This window comes from Uloborus diversus, chromosome 3 (assembly GCF_026930045.1).
Source record: "Uloborus diversus isolate 005 chromosome 3, Udiv.v.3.1, whole genome shotgun sequence".
Classification (NCBI taxonomy): Eukaryota; Metazoa; Arthropoda; class Arachnida; order Araneae; family Uloboridae; genus Uloborus; species Uloborus diversus.
Window position 1 is genome coordinate 217368561 of NC_072733.1, and position 21683 is coordinate 217390243.

At 32.8% G+C, this 21683-nt stretch overlaps 1 protein-coding gene across 2 annotated transcripts in view; it reads left to right on the plus strand.

The window, feature by feature from the left end:
* LOC129218591 (misshapen-like kinase 1) overlaps positions 1 to 21683 on the plus strand; it is a 137183-nt gene that overhangs the window by 36573 nt on the left and 78927 nt on the right. For both annotated transcript variants that reach the window (XM_054852909.1, XM_054852907.1), the window contains exons 7-12: positions 3813 to 3874; positions 8063 to 8153; positions 12337 to 12409; positions 16489 to 16546; positions 20298 to 20352; positions 20481 to 20729. In XM_054852909.1, the coding sequence (XP_054708884.1) occupies positions 3813 to 3874; positions 8063 to 8153; positions 12337 to 12409; positions 16489 to 16546; positions 20298 to 20352; positions 20481 to 20729 (588 nt within the window). The remainder of the gene's footprint in view (positions 1 to 3812; positions 3875 to 8062; positions 8154 to 12336; positions 12410 to 16488; positions 16547 to 20297; positions 20353 to 20480; positions 20730 to 21683) is intronic.

Consider the following 21683-nt stretch of genomic DNA (forward strand, 5'->3'; position numbering starts at 1 on the left):
ATATTCATAGTGTAGGGTAAATTTTATAAGTACCTAAATTCAACTCGGTATTTTTCATACTATTTCGAAAAAACCTCAAGAAATTAGCATCTTTTCACGAGATTCAAATATCATTAAACCACCATTTCGTAAAACATGCAATTTCATGCAAATTTACAGTTACCTAGTTGTAGCATTCAGCTGACGATATACTTTTTTTCCCTTTTCTAATTTCTTCGAAGATAAAAGGTTTCTTCTTTTTTTTTTAAATATACATTGCGATAACCATTTGAAGTGAATTGTTTATTTTGTTAAGAATTTGTCTACATTTATGCAGTGAGAAACTATCATTAAATTATTTTATCAAGAATTCTCAAATTAAGCTTTTTAGCACAGTACATTTCAGTTATCTATAGCTAATAGTTTGTTTTGGTCCTTTCAATTCTTATTTTCATAAAGTTAGATATAGCAGAAATTAATTAAACTTATTCATATGAATATATCTGTACCTGGGAGGCAAAGGGAATTTAGTCACAAAAACAAAGCCAAGAAATGAGTTCAAAATTTTTCTTTTCTGATAATTTTTATTACTCGATTGGATTGCCATTTATGAGCTTATAGAATAAAAATTTGTTCATTGAAATCTTCGCATATAATTCTTCTTATACTTCTGAATCGAGTTTAAAATGTTGAGAAAGATGGTGCAAAAGTCTCGACTTTTAATCTGGTGACTTGCCCTGAACCGCTCAGCTACAGATATATTATGTTTCCTAATTAATTTTCCTAAGTACATGACCATAGTGATGGTTTGCGACTCTAGAATCAGATCATAGTGAATAATTTGGCAACTAGTCCACCAGAAACCAAGCATGATCTTGGGTGGGTGCATAGAAGGCCATGCTACTTATGATGAGAATCAATGTTTGGAACACTTGGGAGTGTCCTACAGGACTCTCTTTTCATCACAAGAAATCACTGAAACAAGTATGGGCGCACTATAGTGCCGAGAAAGCAACGACCTACAGGCTGCCACTCATTGGTTCTTGTGAATTTCTAGCGGCTTGTGCGGAAATCACTTGCTTAGCCTCTATGATTTACTTAAGCAGTGCAGACGAACTTTTATCAGAATCTCTCTTGAAGCTGCCTTGCAAGTTCACCATATGTTAGGCTACTGTCCTTGTTGGTTACAGACTCCAGGACTTCATTATCCAAGGATAGCGGTCGTCCACTACAAGGTTCATCATAAAGAGACTCCAGATCTGAAATTTTAGAACCATTGCCTTGCTATACGTTCTCTCACACCACTGTCCCCAAACGTTTGACACGTTTAACGAGTTGATGCAGCTGCTGAAAAACCTATTTTTAAATCATAAAGCAAAAAATACTGAACGAGCTCCTTTGACACTTTCATTTTGCTATCCTACTGTACAGGTCCCACTAGAGCAAATCTCCCCTGAAAGATGTTTAAAACACTAGATATACTAACTAACATACTTGACAGCTGCTTAAACCAAGTGACACATGAATTTTGCACACCTATCGTCACTTTTTTCAATGGCAAAGTAAAAACGGAAAGAACTTTATTGGTTACCTTATACACTGCTCGACATTGAAAATGCAACACCAAGGAGTGGTCAGAAAGTGATGAAATTTGGAAAAAAAGACAGAGACAGCAAGGAATAATAAATGATCTTAGTTTCAAAATGATAGGCAGAATACAGAGCAAGAACGGTGTTGGCTCAGTAGGATGTAGGACCACCGCGGACAGCGATACAGGAAGAAACATGTGTAAGCATAGAGTCAATAAGGGTGCGGATGGTGTCCAGAGGGATGGCTCTCCATTTCCTTTCAACCATTTGCCACAGTTCATCTTCTGAATAAGGCAGGGATAGATTCTTCAAAAAGCCTCCAATTACATACCACAGATGTTTGATTGGTGACAGGTCAGGAGAGTATGGTGGCAAGGGAAGCATCTGTGTGCCTTGGAGAGCATGTTGGCAGATGCGAGCACTGTGTGGTCGGGCATTATCCTGCTGAAAAATTGTATTAGGTAGCCCTTAAAGGTAAGGGATTGCCACCGGCCGCAGCACTTTATGCAAGTAATGTTGGGCCGTCATAGTGCTCTGAATACGAACTAGAGGTTATATGGAATTGTACGCAACCATTATGCCACATTGTCGTGCGGTGGGACTTTCCACTGTTACTGCCGGATTAGATCTGTCTCCATATCGATGCCACACACTTATGCAACGACTGTCACTGGATAAACAGAAGCGGGATTCATCTGAGAACACGACATTTCACCATTCTATCATCCACGTCGCTCTAGTCCGGCACCATACTAAACCTTGCTGCCTATGTTGTGGGGTCAATGGCAGTCTTAGCGGACGCCGTGATTGCAGACCACGTGCGACCAAATGACGGGAAATGGTTCTGATTGACACGGGAACGTTCAGGGTATCTTGCACCTGCTGCAGAATTGAAGAACAAGTGACTTGTGGGTCTGCTACAGCTTGTCGGTGGATGCGTCGATCCACGCGTTCTGACGTCACTCTGGCTGCCCCTGCACCCCTCAATCTGGCCACATTTCGTTGTTCCAACCATTTTCGGCACAGCCGATGCGCCATGCTCGCATCCATGTGGGTATCAGATAAGATTTGACGTACGGACCAACCTCCCCTTTTGAGTCCAATCACCATACCCCTACTAAAATCGTCTATCTGCTGGAAGTACCTTCGTTGACGGCAACCTGGCATTCTCTCGTATTACATGTATCTTCTAAGACAAAAACAATTTCTTCGATAATTCTCCAGTCAGAAATAAAGACACAAATATTGCCCATTCTGCAAGTTCCTTCCCTTATATCTTATTTCATGTGCGCCAGAGAGCTTCGCATTTCACATCATTTACACAACTCAGTGATGTATGTCTACTCTAAAATTTGCATAAATTTCTGAACACTCCTTCTTGGTGTTGCATTTTCAATGTTGAGCAGTGTATATTTGGTTGGAAAAGTTTGAATTAAAAAGAAAACTACGAAAAGACACAACAGACATTTTCTGCTTAATGGTCAATATTACTTGTGTTAAATGGAGGGTTTCATGACATTTTTTTAATGTGAAGGTGATGTTTCTCCAAGCAAACTCAACTGTTAACTTATGGCCCTTTTGACCAGGGAATAATAGGCTCATTGAAAATCTAAGTGGGGATTATTATTCTTTTTAGTTTGGAAAAAGAGATACAAATATGTTCTTAAAGCACTTTGCGCAAATCAATCATATCTTTTGGGCTTAAACGTAACGTTACTGGACTTAAAAGTGATGTAGAAAACAGGGTGCTAAAGCAAAGGTGTCGTAGCTTAAGTTTTGAGATACTGATATATTTTTAAAAATCATTCCTAACATCATTTCAGTTTTGTTTAAATAATGTAGGATTAATAAGCAGCTAATTTTAAAAAGATTGCTGTTACAGCTAAGATAAATTACGATAAAGTAAAAAGTAACATCAAAAAGCGCAAATTTCAGATGATTGCAGACACGTGTTTTGCCATTACAAGGAATGCCTTTTTCAATGCAAAAGAAATGAGATTATGGATGAAAAAGACATACGACAAAAGGCTTTTGTCATATGTCTTTTCATCCATAAACTCATTTCTTTTGCATGGAAAAAGTCGTTCCTTGGAACGCCAAAACACATGTCTGCAGTAATCTGCAATTTGTGCTTTTTGATACGTGTATTTCTTACTTCACTTTTCAGCACAAAAGTATTTATTTACCTTATAAATTAATGTGTTTTTGATATTATTTTAAATAATTATTTTCTTATTTTTTCAGCAACTAAAGGCCAACCCATTAAAGAAGAATGGATTGCTTATATCTGTCGAGAAATTTTGAGGGTATTTATTTTTCCTTTTCTTGTGCCTGTCTCTAACTTCATATGCTTGCACGATAATTGCAGAAGATTATTTAATTTTCATTTTTAATCGGTAGAAAGTGTATTTGTATTATATCCATTCCTCATGTAAAAACAATGAATTTAACACAAAATTAGGATTTACTCATGTGGATTTATTTTTACAAATATCTGTGTTAATATAGTTTAAATTATCTAGTGTTGAAATCCATTTTAAAAATACCTGGTTAGTTTTAAAGCTCATAACAGGTATGTTTACTATGTTGTTACGGTTGTTGTTGCTGTTTTCAAATATGTTCATGTGTAATAAATGTTCGTTTCTTTGATTCCTACCTAAATAAAGTAAAATTTTAAAGGGACAGAGTTGCACTGCTGTTCCTAGTTAGAGGATTGAAATGGATTTAGCATAACCTCATACAATTGAATAATTTTTCTACATATTTATATACTCACGGACATATTTCTCTCATTCAATGAATTTTGAGGCATTCTAAGGTTTAATTTTTAAATGTAATCTACATACCTATCCCTTTTGTCTGAACTTATGGTGTTAAATAAAAAAAACCTGACAGTTGGAGAAATATTTGGTTTAATGGAACATTTGGCACTTAGTTCAATTAAACAGTCGAATTTCATTTTATTCTACAAAATAAGCTTTAGACACCATTTATTAATACCCTCTTTCCTACATATATGTTATACAAATTTTATCATCATGACTAGCCACTTTCGGGGTGGGGGGGTGGGGGGTTGTATACACTACCTTCGGAGGTGTACTTCGGGGGCTTGTCCGCCGCCTGCTGCAATGCATCTGCCTCCCCAGCTGCAGTAGGTTTGTGCAATAGCTTATTCCCTGGAAGTACCTAAGACAGTTTAAGCTAGTCAAAGAATTAAAATTAATGTTTTTTGGGATGTTTTTATTCTGTTAAAAGAAAAGAAGAAAAAATCAAGGCATCAAAAAATGTTCCTTTTGCCATTCAAAGCGTAATTTTTCTTTATGCATCGAAAAATGCACTTCACTTATGCCACTCGGCGAATCAATTCCCTTTTGGTCACTTGCTAGCTGCTCCGAATGAAGAACCATTGGAGTGAGAAACAACATTTTTAATATCTCCTCTAATTAATATCTCCTCTAATTAAAGTCGTGCAATTATTCCATCTGGCTAAACATGTATCTTGGAAAATTATGATTATATAGCGATTTCTGGGTTCAATGCTCAGTTTTCTGTTGTTCATTAGGAGTCGCAATGACATCGATAGCTAGATAGATAGCTTCAAGCATAGATAGATACGTCAAGTTTTAATAATATTAGAATGGCAGCAGCTTTGAATAACTGGGGAAATTTTTTTGCAAACACTTGTGTGTGTGTTTGCACTATCTTAACTATAAAATTATATTTTAATTGATACTGTGGGAACAGTATTCATCATTTTCTCTTGAGTCAGAAAAAGCAAAAATAAAAAAAAGTATATTTTTTATTTATGAGCATTTCTTTTTGATTGTTTTTTTTTTGTATGTATTTCAGAATTTTAATTTAAATATTCTTTTGTTTTTTGTTTGTTGAACTCTTTTATCTCAGCGTATTAAAACCTTTTAGAAAATAAAAGTTTTTACCTGAACTCAACACTTCATACATTTATGTCTCAACATAAAACTAATGTTACTTGCTTTCCTGTAAATGTCTGATTTTCATAGAGCCAACAATTAATGAAACTTCTGTTTATATTGCCACTCTTAATTCTTATAAACTAACAGCATTTAGTTTTCACAAATATTAGACCTTCTTCAAAGCCTCATCTTACATATAAAGCATTTCTATTTAAAATATTGAAAAAGGAGCTAAAATTAGTTCCCTAGCCCAATCTAAATTTTGGGTTGAAATGAGAAGGTTTTCTAGAATTTTCATTTGACTTGCTACTTCCTCCCCTTCTTATCTCCATAAAACTGGCAACAGTAGGTATTTTTGTTGAAAATAAAGATCCAAAACATTACCCTTTGGCAGACTTAGTTTTGTTGACAGAGTTTTTTCAAGCCTGTTGAGGACAAACATCATACTGCACAGATTATACGCAGATTTTTTTTCTCTTCAGGCTGGTTTTAGGACCTGTGGATTATATGCCGCCATGGATAATGCCAGTGGCGGCTGACGGCTCCTCACTATGGGCCCGGTAGGCCAACCTGCCTCCCCCCCCCCGGAAGAAATTTACAGAATTAAATAGATTATTTAAAAATAGATTTTTTGTTTCTGTTTAAAAAAAAATCAGGGCATGAAACCGATTTTAAGTTTTTAGCACTCTGCATATCGTTCATATGATATTAAAACTTTTTCGCTTCTGTTAGCTAGCATTAGCACTTTAAGAATGATCTCTTGGGCCTTCTCAAAAGTGCCCGTGACAAAACTTCACTCGTAACCAATTGCGACAATTGAATCAGAGCAATGAACACTGCAAATGAAGTCACCCCAAACCATGTGTATTGGCCAGCTTCCTCCTGACCCTTGGAAAAATATCTTGATCCAATAGCAACGAAAGAAGCAGGTGGGAAGGAAGTGTCTTGTCTTACGGTTTCACGTTGCTTACATATACAATGCATCAGTGAGGAAAAGGACCTAAAACTGCTGTCCCAAGAGGAAGAAAAAGCTCTCCCCCCCCCCCCTTTTTTGATAGATTTTTATTTAAAATTCTTTTTTCACTATCCATTTTTATTAGTTTTTTTCATCAATTCTTTAAAAGTATAAAGTTTCGAGAAAAACGCGTTTAAAGTTGGCAGTCTCATTTCAGCAAAAGAGTTTTATTTTAACAAAAAGAACTGTAATTTCAAAAATAAAATGAATTTCCATAAATCAATTTTTTTGAATTTCTTGACTAGTATACCCCTTTAAATAGTTGTCTCATTATGAATAAAAACAGCTTGAAGTATATAATAAAATAAAAATTATTAAAATACTGATCTTCCAAGAATTTTTTAAAAGATCATGAAAAGCACCAAAAACCCCTGTCTGGGGGGAGTTATGAGGGGTGAATATCTCAGACCTGATAGTGTTAAGGCCCGAAAAAAATGATATATTCTTGCACTTTCTAAAATTTTCACTTTTTAAATAACTTTTCAATTAGAATTTTTTTATGGGTTTAAAACTCGAGAACACTTCATAAGAAAATATTTTCATATCATTTTCAGTTCTAGTACTGTATGCTAATGGAATAATCTTTTCTTTTTTTGGTTTTAATTTTAACATTTTGTTATTATGTAATTAAATACTGAAAGACACATTACATTCAGATATTATCACACTATAGTTACAGAACTACATTAATTCAAGCATTTAAAAATGAAATATGTATAATGTAGAACCCACTTATAGCACAGGTTTTTTGTATCTGTGTTATAACAGAACCATTGCTGAATGAAACTTTCTTTCCTTTCAAAGTAATATTAATGACTAGTTCCACATAGTAGAGTATAAATAAATCTTGAACCAAAATGTTCTATAGATTAAATAATGCATTAGGATATTTAATAAAATACTGTAATAAACTGTATTTAGAGAAACATGCAAACATATTGGAACCGCAGAGCCAGAATTTAACTGGAGATAGTGCTGCGGTTATATTTTGTTAGTGCACGAGAAAGCCATATTGCTACTGCTTTATGAGCGCATCAATGTAAAATGTGCAAACTGAGTTAAACACATATTTGAAGATGACCTTGATCTGGCTAGTTGCTCCTCATGTGTCGTATTGACAGCCAGTTTCTGTTTTTCAGATAAAGAAGCATGCACTCTAGCTGTATACTAGTTCTGTGATAAGAACAGTGTATACAGTGGAAGTTCAGGCTGGTGGGCCCATAGTGTACACTTTCCTGGAACATCAGGAGTTTTTATTTCCCTATTTAGTGGCTATTGTTAGAAATGAGCAGCTTTGAGTGAAACCCAGGATATTATATATATTGTAAATTTTTTTTCCTGTCAAAATTCCTTTCTCAAATGTTTTCAAAAATTTTGAATGTTTTTTTTTTTTAAAACTGTATTCTTTATATGATCAGCACAAACATTCACATTGCTGTGCTTTATTTATGCCTTTTCCCATGTTTTTCCAAAAGTTGTTCTTAAAAGGAATTTGCCATTCCTGTTTTACTGTGCTTATACGATTGTGTTACTTGTGCTTTTTCTAGGGTCTCAGTCACTTACATGCAAATAAGATCATACATAGAGACATTAAAGGTCAAAATGTTCTTTTGACAGATAATGCAGAGGTTAAATTAGGTAAGTTTGTTGAATTTATGCAATACATATTCATATATACTTATATTATTTTCTATGGCACTTCCTGAATTTTTTTAGTCATACAAATGAATGGTTCTGGCAAAATTTTAAGTCAATCCATGAATATTAATGCATGGCCATGGGAGCTGTTTATTTTGAATTGTTATAATATGTAAGGATTTTTCATTTTTTGTGACAAAATTTGAATTTTACACATTGTAATTTTGTCTTTACCTTCAATAGATATCCGTATTTTTTATTATTATTATTTAGGTATAAACATGTTTTGCTATTTTTTATTTTTGATGATGATGGATGTAAATTGTTGTTAAAATATTAATACTAATAAAAATCTGGAATCAGACTAGAATGAAAATCTTATCTCTACTCTAAATACTATTATTTTCTGTGTACGGTTCTGTATTGTTCATGTTCTGTCAAAGTTCAGAAGATTTAGAAGTCAAAATAGAAATTGTGCCTTATTTAATATCAATCCTTCCTTTTGTGCTTTCACAAAATAGAACAGCTGAAACAAAGTTGATTACTGTTCGTTTTTCTACAATGTTAGAAAAATATATTATTGATAGAAATGCTGCTTATTTATTAACAGCATGTGTGTAGGAGCAGTAAAATATGACTAAGTTTATCAATTTTACATACCTTACGAAAGCGAAAATTTTTGGAAATATAATCATCAGGAGGAAATTCGAGTTTTGTGAAATTCAATGTGGGTTTTTGTAGTCTTACCAGAATTCAAAGTTATATAGTAATTGAAAAAAATGCTACAATTTTTTTTGTAAGTTATAAATGTTGAACACCTACAGGGCCTGATTACTGAATCGGCCAAATGACTGAAATTACTTTAGTCTATGGTTAAAATTGTTTCAGCCAATGGATAAAGTTATAAAGTTTGAATACAGGGAGCCCCAAAAAAATAATTTGGCCTAGGACCCCCTATCTTAATCGGACCCTGAACACCTATGAAGAATTCCTGTAATTCCTTCAAGAACTGGACGTAAAATTGTTTCAACCAAATGTATCATTGATGACTGGTCATTATTGGGAACAGTTCCAACTATAGTATTCATACTAAGTTCTAGATCTGATAGTTCTTGATTTAAGCAATTAAAAGGTTAGAACATTTTTGCTCTTAGAATTTTTTTAATAAGTCAATAAAATACAGGTACCAAATAAATTCTCGCACATCCCATGTCAATTCATTGTATGCAAAGAACAGTGTTTAAAAAGGTCTTTTGTGAAGATTAATAAGAAATCCTGCAGCTAGTACAGTCGAAACCCACTATAGCAAACCCTGGATTTAACAATCCTCCAGTTGTAGTGAACCTTTTAAATGGTCCCAATTAAAGCCCAATGTCATTAATGTATTTTGAAACACTTGTACCAATCGCTAAATGCTATAGAATGGGCTATAGCTATCAAAAAATTCTAAAACTTCCAGCTTTTCATAGCACTTGTCCCAGTTACGTTCCTTAAAAAAATTTCCAATGGGCAAGCACCGTCTTCTGCTATAGTTACCCTCCCCCCCCCTTTTCCACCAGCATACCCCAGTCCAAACCATTTCTCACCTATTGTTCCTCTGATAATATTGTACTGTGAACTTCACAGTAATCATAGCTAAATTAGAGGAGTGAAAAAAAAAATCTGTAGGGGACTAATTTAAATTTATTCTGAAATTAGAGAGCAGCAAATGCCTATTCTGAATTAGCAAGAAATTTTACTTTCTAAATTTATTGTTACCACTGGCAGAACTGTAATTCTAAGACAGCTGTCAATGTTTTGAGCAATTTCTTTGCGTCAGAAACTTGGTATACAAGTTGTAGATTTGCTTACATTATTTGACAGAAAAATCAACAAAATGTACACTCCTGTTTGTGAAAATTGCACCACCATGATGGACTTACGCAAGTGAGCTGAAAATTGCGGGAAATGTAAAGTTGGGCATGATATGCAAATGATTAGACTTGCAGACAGGTAGCGTATGAGCGCCCTCTGAATAGTGGATTGAACCGAATATAAATAGACGGCTGCAGCGAGGCGTGTATGATTATCGGTGGTTATATGCTAGAGTAAACGTTAACTGAATCTTTACTATGCCTCTTCGACGAAGGAAAACAAAATTTGAGCAAATTTCGGAGTTTGAACGGGGCAAAATTGTCGGCCTTCGTGAAGCTGGATTGTCTTATTGTGCAGAAGCCGCTCGTATGCAGCGTAACAGCAGCAATATCCTGCGTGTTTGGAAGCAGTGGACGAGCGAGGGTCGGACAGTTCGGAAATCCGGGAGTGGACCCTGAAATGTGACATCAGCTCGCAATGAGAGACACCTGGTGCGTATGGGGCTGACGGACCGCACAGCTTTTTCTAGACAATTTGCAGCACAGTGGTCAACAGCTACAGGTGTTTCATTGTGTGCTTTTATATTGTGTGTAATTTTATTTATAATTTATAAATAGTTGAATAATTTCTCAGAGAAAGCAGATGCTTTTGATATTATTTACAAGTTTTGTATCAAACTGTGTTTTTTTTTCTCATTAAGCTAACACAATACTCTTCCATCACTTATTCAACTCTTAACAACTATAATAATTTGGTTGATTTTTTTTTCTTTAAGGCTACCCTAGACACTATAAATGCAGAAAAATAAGCAAAAAATCGAAAAAAAATTTAGCCTATTTTTTATACTACTATATCAGCTACTGTATTCAGGGCAACAAGATTTTTTTCATTCCATGCATTATTTAATGAATTATGTGTTAGATTTGTTTTGTGCCCCCATGATCACAGTTTACATTTTGCAGCACCTATACACTGCTGTCACTATTTACATAAAAGCATAAACTTAAAATGCTCCATGCACCACAATATGTATTGGATTATAATGAAACTTGACAAACACATTAGGATAATATCTAGTTATAGTTGTACGCATGAATTTCAGTAATGACGGTTATGTAAAATGAGAAATTCAACTCTTTTGATGTTAAAAACACCGTGTTTGCAGAAAATATCACATAAATTTTTATTTTCTGCCATTTTTTATAAATGATCTCATAAAGCATTACATGTAATACATAAATTGAGGTAATTAAGTCTAATGATTGAAAAACGAATGGAAATTTAAAGTTTGAAAAACAAACTTTTGCATTGGAGCAATTTGAAACTTGTGAAATTTTGATTAATTTTTTTTTATTTTAAATTTCTGAAAAAGTATTAATTTTTTTGCACCATTTTTTTTATTGTTTTAGATATAATAAATGTACAAGCATGCAAAGTTTTAGGCATCTACATCAATTATTGAAATAAAAAGAATTGTGTCCACTGTAGCCTTAAAATAGTGTCCTGTTCATTACTATTAGTGACTCATTCAACCCCATAGGTAGAGATAAATGGGAAAATTGGACTTCTTTAGTTTTCTTAATATTTTTCATTACTGGTGATTTTTTTTTTATTTTAAATTTTTTTATATGATGCTTAATGTGTAATTAAATTATTTTAAGCATTTGAGGACGGAGCTGATCAATAAAAGAAATTACAAAAATAAAAGAAAAAATATCCCATTCATTATCACTCTCCCCTATTCTGTCCTTTTTCTTTTCAGAAACTAAACACCAGACTTTGAGTGATAAGTTTTGAATTTTTTCTCTCTCAAAAATAGTTTTAATGTTCTTGTACATCAAGGAGGGATACTGACCAACTTCAGCCCCTGAAATTTTACAGTCTCTGACTCCCGACTCTTTTTCTCTAAATTCAGCCCATCTCCGGGGGACTCTGATTTCGCAGCCCTGACAGAGTTGTGAACTGAAAAGAAAATGACTCATTCTGACTCTTAGAGTTTTAAAGACTTAGACTTCCGACTCTGAGTCTTAGAATTTTAAAGCCCTTGACTCCCGACCCCACTCCTTTACCCCAACATCAGTCGGACTCTGCATCCACAATCCCGCTGTCTTTCTGTGCATGGTACAATAGTTTAACTTACTTTGTTACAGTTTAATCATTTTTAGATGATTTTTTATTCACAAAAAAATCTAAGGATCCAGGAAAATTACTTCCCTTAGTGTATAGGAAAATTCAGTGTAACAGGACTTCTTGCCCTGAAAGAACTTATCAGCAAGGCAATTTTTTGTTGCTTGACATCCCAATATTAATTACTTTTTTGTTTATGCAGTTGATTTTGGAGTCAGTGCACAATTAGACCGCACCATAGGAAGACGGAACACTTTCATTGGGACTCCTTACTGGTAAGTTCATTTTACACCCATCAAAGGCTCTTTGTTTTTCTTTTTATATTTCAATTTTAAGTTTTTTCTTTCAAGTTATTCTGTGTCAACTGAGCTAGCACGCTCCACTAGGGTGCTAAAAAAAACTTTTTTTTTTTCTCTCCCTGCAGTTTTTAACACTATTCATATGCAGTCTCATCTTGATATAATGTCACTCCTCGGGACTTCGCGAAATTTACCTTATAGACCTTATAACCAATTTATATATATTTAGTCATAAATAAGCATGCATATTCTTTGCAAAGTTCAATATGTTAAAATATATTAGTTAACTAGGTTATATTACTTTGATGGATTTAAACCAATTAAAAGTTTTGGACTCAATAAGAAATTTTGAAATGATTTTTTGAAATTTTCATTTATAATAAAGATGCATACATATATACCGAAGCAAAGAACTGATGCGTTTTATTTCTAATTTAAGCACAATAGTTTCTAAGTATTTTTGGAAAATTTTCTTTAGCTTCTCATGACTGATAATTAAAGTGCTAAATGTACATGTGAGTGCTCACATTACTGCTCCATATTTGTGTATCAGTCGTACTACTCACTTCCTACTGCATTCCGTGCACTGTATGCTATGTTAGTAGAAAAAATGACTTTTTACTTTTTAAGGATCGTATAATCGCAGAAAATTCTTGAAAGTGAATCTGTTAGGCACTGAAATCATTCAAAGAAGTCAGACAAAAGTGACTTTATAAGTGATTAATGTATTATAATCTGACCACATTTCCCATAGTGCATAACATAAAATTCCTCTTCAATGATTCGGGACTGACTTTAGAAAAGTGGCCTTATATGTAGAGTGACCTTATAAGTTGGTGACCTTATATCAAGGTTTGACTGTATATGATGTATGCAAGATTTCAGTTCAATCAAATAATATTGAGAGCTCACAGAATACAATCTAATTCTGTTTAAAATTGGCAATTTGGATAGCTGAAGCAATTTGGACTGCAATTTAGATAGCTGCCATTACCCAAAATAATAAAAATAGTACCACATTTAAAAGTGTATAATTTCAAATACTACTCTACAAAGTAAACTTCAATCAGTTTAAAAAAAAAAAAAATCCTGCTTGCCACAAAATCAATATAAGTGACAGAAAAGTCACTTTGATAGAAGCTGCTACAGTAGAAAGTTTGGGTCAAAAAGTGGAAGATTATATGCTCATATTCAATTTGTCTATATGATGCCTAAGGCAAATTATCCACTTCAAACTAACCGTTAACCTTCAAAAATAACTCTCAATTTATGGCTGTATCCATCCAATGGTGGATCCACAGGGGGGGGGGGGGGGGCGTTCACTCCTCCCATAGGCTTGTAAATTCAAAAAAGTTCGAGAGAAGACCACCAAACCTCCCCTCTGAACCCCATATCTTCAGCTACATCATCAAAGGGGGCCTATAATTGTGCTTTTAGAACTTCAATTCCAAAAAAAATTTGGGGAAAAGCACCCAAATGCCCTCATTTTTAGCAGCTTTAAAGATCTCTAAAATCACGTTTTTGAAGCTCTAATACAAAAAACAATTGGGGAAATTTCTTGAATCTCATTTTTCCCCTTCAAACCACCAAAGATGGCAAATAATTATATTTTCAAAAATATTCTCTTAAATTTGTAAAAATTTTCCTTTCCTCCTATTAACCACCAACCAAAGAGCATCTAGAAATGCCTTCGTAACAAAAAAAAATTTGAGACCACCTACAAGGTACGTCATACCTTGTACCCATACATACATCATGCAATGAGGTGATTAGCAAGCACCTACTTATGCACAAATATTAAACAGCTCAATCAACAAAAAAAATCCGTAACTATCTTGACATTTTATTTACAAATGCAATTTTTGTATTTCATTATGTTTGGTACAAGAACTGGTAAAAAGAGATGCCATCTTGATGCTGTAACTTTTCTTTTTTAAAGGAAAAAGTACATAAATGGCTAATGAAAATACCTCACGATTCCTCAAACGAATCAAAAGTTGAAGGTTTTAATTTGGATAATGGATCCAAAATACTAGCAGAAATTTTTTTATTCTTGGTATTTAAAACACTTTTTGACTGCCATTCAAACTCTTTGACTCATTTACATTATTCCAAAAAATAAAATTGTGCTTCAGTTCTTAAACTTAAAATCACTACCCCCACATCCTTATAAAGAATTCGCCTCTCCCTAAAAGTTTATCAAGATCCGCCACTGCATCCACCTTGATAGTGCAGTTAGATGGAAACGAATGAAAATATGTCTGTAAAAAGCTAAGGAGAATCCACTACACCAGAACCAACCATTGAATGATCGTTGAGTGCTTCTAAATTACAGTCAGACACAGAAATTGCTGTGGCAAATGCCGCTAAGGGGTCTAAGGACCCTTAACCTTCAAAATTTTTGACTTTCTGGAAAAAATATATGTTATGCATATTTTAATTCAGAACAATTTGATACCTTATTTATTACCATACGCCAAAAACTTTTCAAGTTATTGTAAAAATACGTAAACTTTCCCCGTAGAGATTTATGTTAACAGCAGCTGTTTAAGCCTCTTTTTCTCAGGTGCCGGTTTCTTCGGTTTTCTCGTTTTGCGCGCATAATATATCTCAGAAAGTTTCTAATACATTTCGGTAAAACTTTTCATACTTGTTTGTCTGGTTTATATTTAGGACCTGAACCTAAATTTGTTTAATTTTTTAAAAATTATTGTAACGGATCCGCTGTGACTTCCAGCTTTCTTGAAAGGACGACGCAGTTCTTGATAAAAACACAGGAGCTTTATTTACACTATGTACAGAAGAAATCGTTAACAACTGCTAAATTAATCATCAGCAAGTAAGCAAATGTCACTCAACACCGTAAACTCAACGGTTACACACGTATTTACTTCCAAATACGAAAACAACACAGCGAAATGCCTCGCAATAAACAGAGCTAATACGCTCTCAGTACGAATTCTCAATCGAAACTCAACTTCTTATCACGCGGGACGCTTTTATAAACATCGAAAGAAATCTCTCAAATATTCCACAACATTCCAAACGCTTCATGAAAATAGTAGACCGTTATCAAATTTTATCAATGAACAAAAAAAAGAAATAGGGGGATTGCATACTTTAGCCGAATGTATAGGGGTTGTATATTCATTACGGGAAACTATTTACAGGTTACTTTACTACAATAATTACTATTTACAGAATTTGTAACATTATTTATTTATTTTTTGAAATTTTACAAGTCATAATCAAAAATTTCCAAAATTTTGGGCAAAAATATATATATTTTTTAATATTACCTTTAATTTTTAGTTAAAATTTAGGTTCAGATCATAAATATATAACTACAGATAAATGATCGAAAAAATTTTATGAGCTCTATTAAGAGTTAACATGGATGCTACCTAAAAGTTGATGAGGTTAAAGTTGCAAACTCTGTAGAATGTATTAAGAGTAAAAAGTACTCCCAAAGCTCTCAAAATTTCAGAGCTCCAGTGTGAGTACATTTTTTGCCAGCTTAGCCTAAACTCAACAATTTGTTTCATAAAGCAGTCCTGATGTTTGGAACCTTTTGCCTGAAGGATCCCAGATCCTTCATACATTTTTTGAGACTGAAAACTTGCCTATGGTAGTTTCAAATGCGGCTACATTTCTGTGAAATGTTGTCAAAGATGGTGTGGAGATTATTGAGATATCAGGGCACATGGAATGAGTACTTTCTGCATTTAAATCAATAACTGTCATGTTTTGATATTTATGTAACATTATGTATGTACATTAACATTTCACCAGAAGTACTTCAAGGATTTAACAGCAAATACTGCTGGGTTCTTATATTTTGATGTCAAAAGAAGAATGAAGGATATAAAATGAGGAAATATGAAGTTTGTAGAAATGATATACTAGAATACAAATTTGAAGATAATTTATGTACAATTTTTGCAACTCTCTTAGATCTTGTGATAAATATTCTGATATTTCATCTTCATGTTTTTATTCATAAAAAAAAAACATTTTTTTACTTCTTTAAAGCTCTGTTAAATGTTGTTTTATAGGATGGCACCCGAAGTTATTGCCTGTGATGAAAATCCAGACGCAACTTATGATAATAGGGTAAGTAATATGCATAATTTACCGACATTAATACACAAAAATTGCAAATTACTACAGACACATGTTTCCGGGTTACAAGGAACCCCTTTTCCAATGCAAAGGAGCGTGAGCTTTTGGACGAAAAGTCATCCAAGGAAAGACTTTATGTTGACAGATTTTATGCCTCTTTTCCGAAACTTATTGAAATAATTGTTTCTGCCTTTTTAATCATTGTTCAAATTGTTTGCACATGTGTGAAATTTTTATGTATATGTTTGCCCTTTACTTTCAGAATTTAACTGGCTTTCAATTGTGATATATATATAAATTTATAGCAACTAAAAGCTAAAGTTCAAAATTCTCAAAATAAAGTGAAAATATTAGCTTAACCTCAACAGTGTCTCATTTGGGCATTGTATGATTTCATCAACTTTTTCATCACATTATGTATGGCTTTATTAGGCATATTCAACAATGTGTCCAGCATGTTATGTTTAACCCTTTTAGTTAATTTTTCAATGCTTTCAAACATATGTCAAAAACAACCACTTGTACTTCTAGTAAAATACCTTCAAAGAGTGTTACTACTTTGCAGTTCATGTATGGATGTCTTGTTAATATACCTATGTGACTGCTGAACCACCGGGTGGTTAAATACTTTTACCTATTAAATTTATCTAGTCGTTTTAAATTGTTTGATAAAATCCAGCTTTTTTTTTTTTTTGAGCAAGTGTAAGCTTTTAATTCATAAGCATTAATTTTTCTAAATTATGTTATTAAATAATGTTATCTTTTTTTAAAGTTTCAGCTAAAAAAATTACAAAAATCCGATAGGAATATTTCTAAAAACTATGAAACGCTAAATAAAGTTTGTTCTTTGAATTGGATGAAAAAAGAAATAATATTTTTCTTGTTTGCATTTTCAATAATATTAAGCATAATCCTGTCAGTAGTTCCTAATAATCATTGCATAATTATACCGATGAAACAAGTGAATAATAATATTTTCTCCTTTCAGTAAATGTTATTCTATTTCATATCTAACATGGTATAATCTATCAGTACAGATATATTTTACAGCATTGTTTTTGAAGCATTCATTATTTGTTTCATGTACTTTACTTTAGTGAAATAGGAGGAGGAGCTTACATTATTTTGAATAAATAGCTGCCCTAACTGAATAGCATAGAGCAGCGTTTCCCAGCCAGTGGTTTGTGAGAGGTACAAAAGGAGTTCGCGAAAATGATACTGTAATGGCGGAAAATCAGCATGTTTGTTTGAGATGAAATCTCAAGTTCAAGAGTTTTTTGTTCTTCATTTTTCCATTTGTCTCTTGCCATTTGAAAATTTGATTGAACTTGATGGAAACATTATATGGAGCATATGAGAGCATTTTAAACATCTTTTCTTAATTTTCTATCTTTAGTTTCTTTACCATTCGAGTGCGACAAAGAGTTATTGCACTTTTCTTGTGTTTTGCCAAAAATGTGAGTGACACAGTAAGTGCAATGGCGCTATTTGTTGCTATAGTGATGTACATTCTAAAATATTTTACGAAATTAATGAAAATTTGCGCTCTATGTAAAAAAGGAACTTATGAGTTTTTCGCAGAAGAACTCTTGTAATAATTGAACATAAAAATATTTTTCTTGATAACCATTTCTGTAATAATTAAGAGTAAATTGCAGATGTTTTATTATTTTTCAAAAATAAAATAAAAAACAACTACACGTTTTATTCTGCACTTTTATTATTCATAAAAAAAAAATTTCAGCACACAAATGATTAATGTACACATTGTATCCTTATCGAACAACTAGATTCACATTCCTTTCGAAGAAAATGTAAATTTAGAGAACTTTCTAATTTTACTGGAAGAAAAAAGATCATTTAGTTAATCTGAGACATTTTCTGTAAAAGATATTTTAAAGATTATTTTTGAATTGACTGAATTAGCATTACAAATAAATGTATTGATGTGACAGAAAAAGACATTTTAAATTTTATTACCTCTTTTGGACAAAGTTTTCATGGGAAAATGATTTTCAACATACAGAGATAAATGCAAAAGGAAATTAAATGTTAAACACAATGTAAGACTGAAACTGTCAGACAAGACATTTAAGATGAACTTTAAAATTCTTTGTTCCACAACCATCCCATTAAGAATTTGTTCAAAGTGGGCAGAAACTCAAAGAATTATCACTGGATTTGGTCCGTTAAATTTGTTTTTTAGCAATGTTTTAGCTTCATTTTAGCTTTGTAGCAGCAATGTTTGTACTGCTATATTTGCAAATAATTATTTTCGTTTCTCAAACAAAAATAATCATTGATCAAATTTTACTGTGTGTGTATGGGGGCGGGGGTGCTTTAGGGTTGTTCAAAAAAACTTTTTTTTCAGCTAGAGTCCAGGGCACCTCCTATTTTTTTTTTAAAACTTACTAATAGTATTATGCTGTACAAGTTTAACTTCTTACTCAAGTTTTAAGAGGGTGCTCAGTGGCTCCTTAATTTAACATTAGCCGTAGCATAGAAAATGCCACAAGTTTAGAAACATTTAATTTTCCCAGATGTTTTTTGTAAATATTTTATTGCAATGTCGTATTGTATTTTATTGCATTATTATATACACTAGTAGCATATTACTAGTGTGTATAATAATGTGTAGCGTTTTTTCAGTTCAATGTGTTTTGTTAACCCCCCTCCCGATACTTAAGAAGTTTAGGAGAGGGGGTTGAGCACCCTCTCTTAGTTGAAGTATTAGGCTAAAATTCTTCCAGTATATTACTATCTGCAAGTCAAAAAATATGGAGGGGTGTCCTGTTATCTAGAAGAAAATTTTATTACATGTATTTTTGAACCACCATAGGGCGCATGTCACTTAGTTCTTAGTGCACAAGGGGTTCACCAAATTCATACAGACTTTGAAAGGAGTTCCCAAAGCAAAAAAGGTTGGGAGCCACTGGCATAGAGGAATAGCCCTTTGGACTGAATAGCTACTATAGGAAGATCAACTTACTGCATTGTATTGACTGAATAGCTTTGTTGAAGATTGTATTGAGATTCAAGCTTCAAAAATTTAATAAATGTTTCTGTTTTAGGACAAAATCATTATTTGGGCCATTCCATGAAAAAGTCTGCCCTTTGTCCCACATGTGACGGTTCACATATTTCATTAAAAAGTAATAATTTTAATGAGTAATGACGAGATTTTTGCTTAAGAAATCACACATAAGTTTGTTATTTGTTAAGCAGAAAAAATTTGTTCATCAACATTTTAAAGTATTTTTAATAAAATATATGAGGCATCACATGCTGGAAAAAATGACTGTTGGCCCCAAATTGCCCATTTCTGTCTTGGTAAAATCTTAACTGTTAATTTAGGAGTTCGTTCATTCTGATCCTTTTCCTCCATCTCTCATTCATACCTATAAATGCATCCAAATATGCATTTACGCAACTCTAGTTTTTAATTAGGTTCCAAATATTAATTTCACTAGTGGATGAAGTAATATGTTGAAATTCGACATGTATGAACAGTTCTTATAGCTAATAAATCAACTTGTATTTGTTATTCTATGAACCTTAATAGTTCAAGTCAGTTTTTAGTGTTAAATAATCTTGTAGCTGTAACAATAGTAAACAGAACGTAAATAAAGCACAAATGATCAACTTTTTGTTTACTATTGTTACTTCGTTGCACAAAAGTATTTCTTCATTTGAATTTTTAGCAGGTTTATTTGTTGTTTTAGTTAACTGTTTTCTTTTACAGAGTGATCTTTGGTCGTTAGGAATCACTGCTCTTGAAATGGCTGAATCACAGCCACGTAAGTATTACATTCATGTTTAGAACATTTTAAATTATTGAACTGATTTTAGGATGAGAATTTTTTGATGATAGTTATTTATATTTATCTCTCTATAAAAAAAGTGTAATTTGTAATGTATCTTTTAGCTTTATGTGATATGCATCCCATGAGAGCATTATTTTTAATTCCACGTAATCCACCACCACGACTGAAGTCAAAGAAGTGGGCCAAAAAATTTCATAGTTTTATTGAAACTGTTTTAGTAAAAGATTATCAACAACGTCCATACACTGATCAATTGTTAAAGCACCCCTTTATAAGAGATCAACCAACTGAGCGTCAAGTGAGAATTCAACTGAAAGACCACTTAGACAGATGTAGGAAGAATAAAAAAGGTTGGTTCTGTTCAAATTCATTTTATTTTGTATACAATGCTAAGCTTGCATCTTGTATGGTTTCTCCTTATTACAATGTATGAATTTTGATTTTATCATATGCAAAAATTGTTCATTTTATACAAATTTTGAGTTTTTCTTAAGTTTTTCAAGTATAAAAAACTAAATTTCCCCACCTTTTTAATACAAAAATGATTAAAGTAAATCTTTTTTAAACAAAAGAAACTGCATCACAAACACACCCATTCCTGCCAACTTTTATGCATTACACCTAAAAGTCACTCATTTGATTTTTTTTTTTTTTTGCTCTTTTTATGCAATGTTTAGCATTAGGTAAACCAGGGCTCAAAATATTCCTCTTTTACTGCTGTTTATCAGTATGTTCACGACAACCATGCTAGCAAAATCGATACATTTCCCTAATTTTTTTAAACATTTTCACAAAAACCTACATTTTGAAATGGATATTATTAACATTACATACATTTTTAAATGGATATTATTAACATTACATACATTTTGAATTGGATTATTACTCTGCTTGAAAGCAATGTTTGGCTGCTAAATAAAATTTTTAACTGGAATTATGAGTTTCCGGTTTTTGCAGTTTATTAACTTGTTTTTATTTATTAACTAGCTGCATTACCCAGCTTTGAATGGGTTACCTCAAAAATAAAAGTTTTGTCAAGTGACGCATGTTCAACAATAAGGCTTCAATTAAAGAAAAAAATAAACTAAATTATTCCGCCAAAATAGTCATTAAAGAAAGAAAACGGCAAAGCAAAAATTCAGGAATGAATTAAATGCAATCTTCTGCTGGCAGTACAAAAAGAAAAAAAAAAGATAAATTGTCAAATAATAATCAGAAGTGGAAATTTTTACTTCAAAACAAAAAGTTTTATTTAGTCGGTCAAGGAAAAAAAAAGTGTCAATCTTCTGAATGGTTTTATTCAG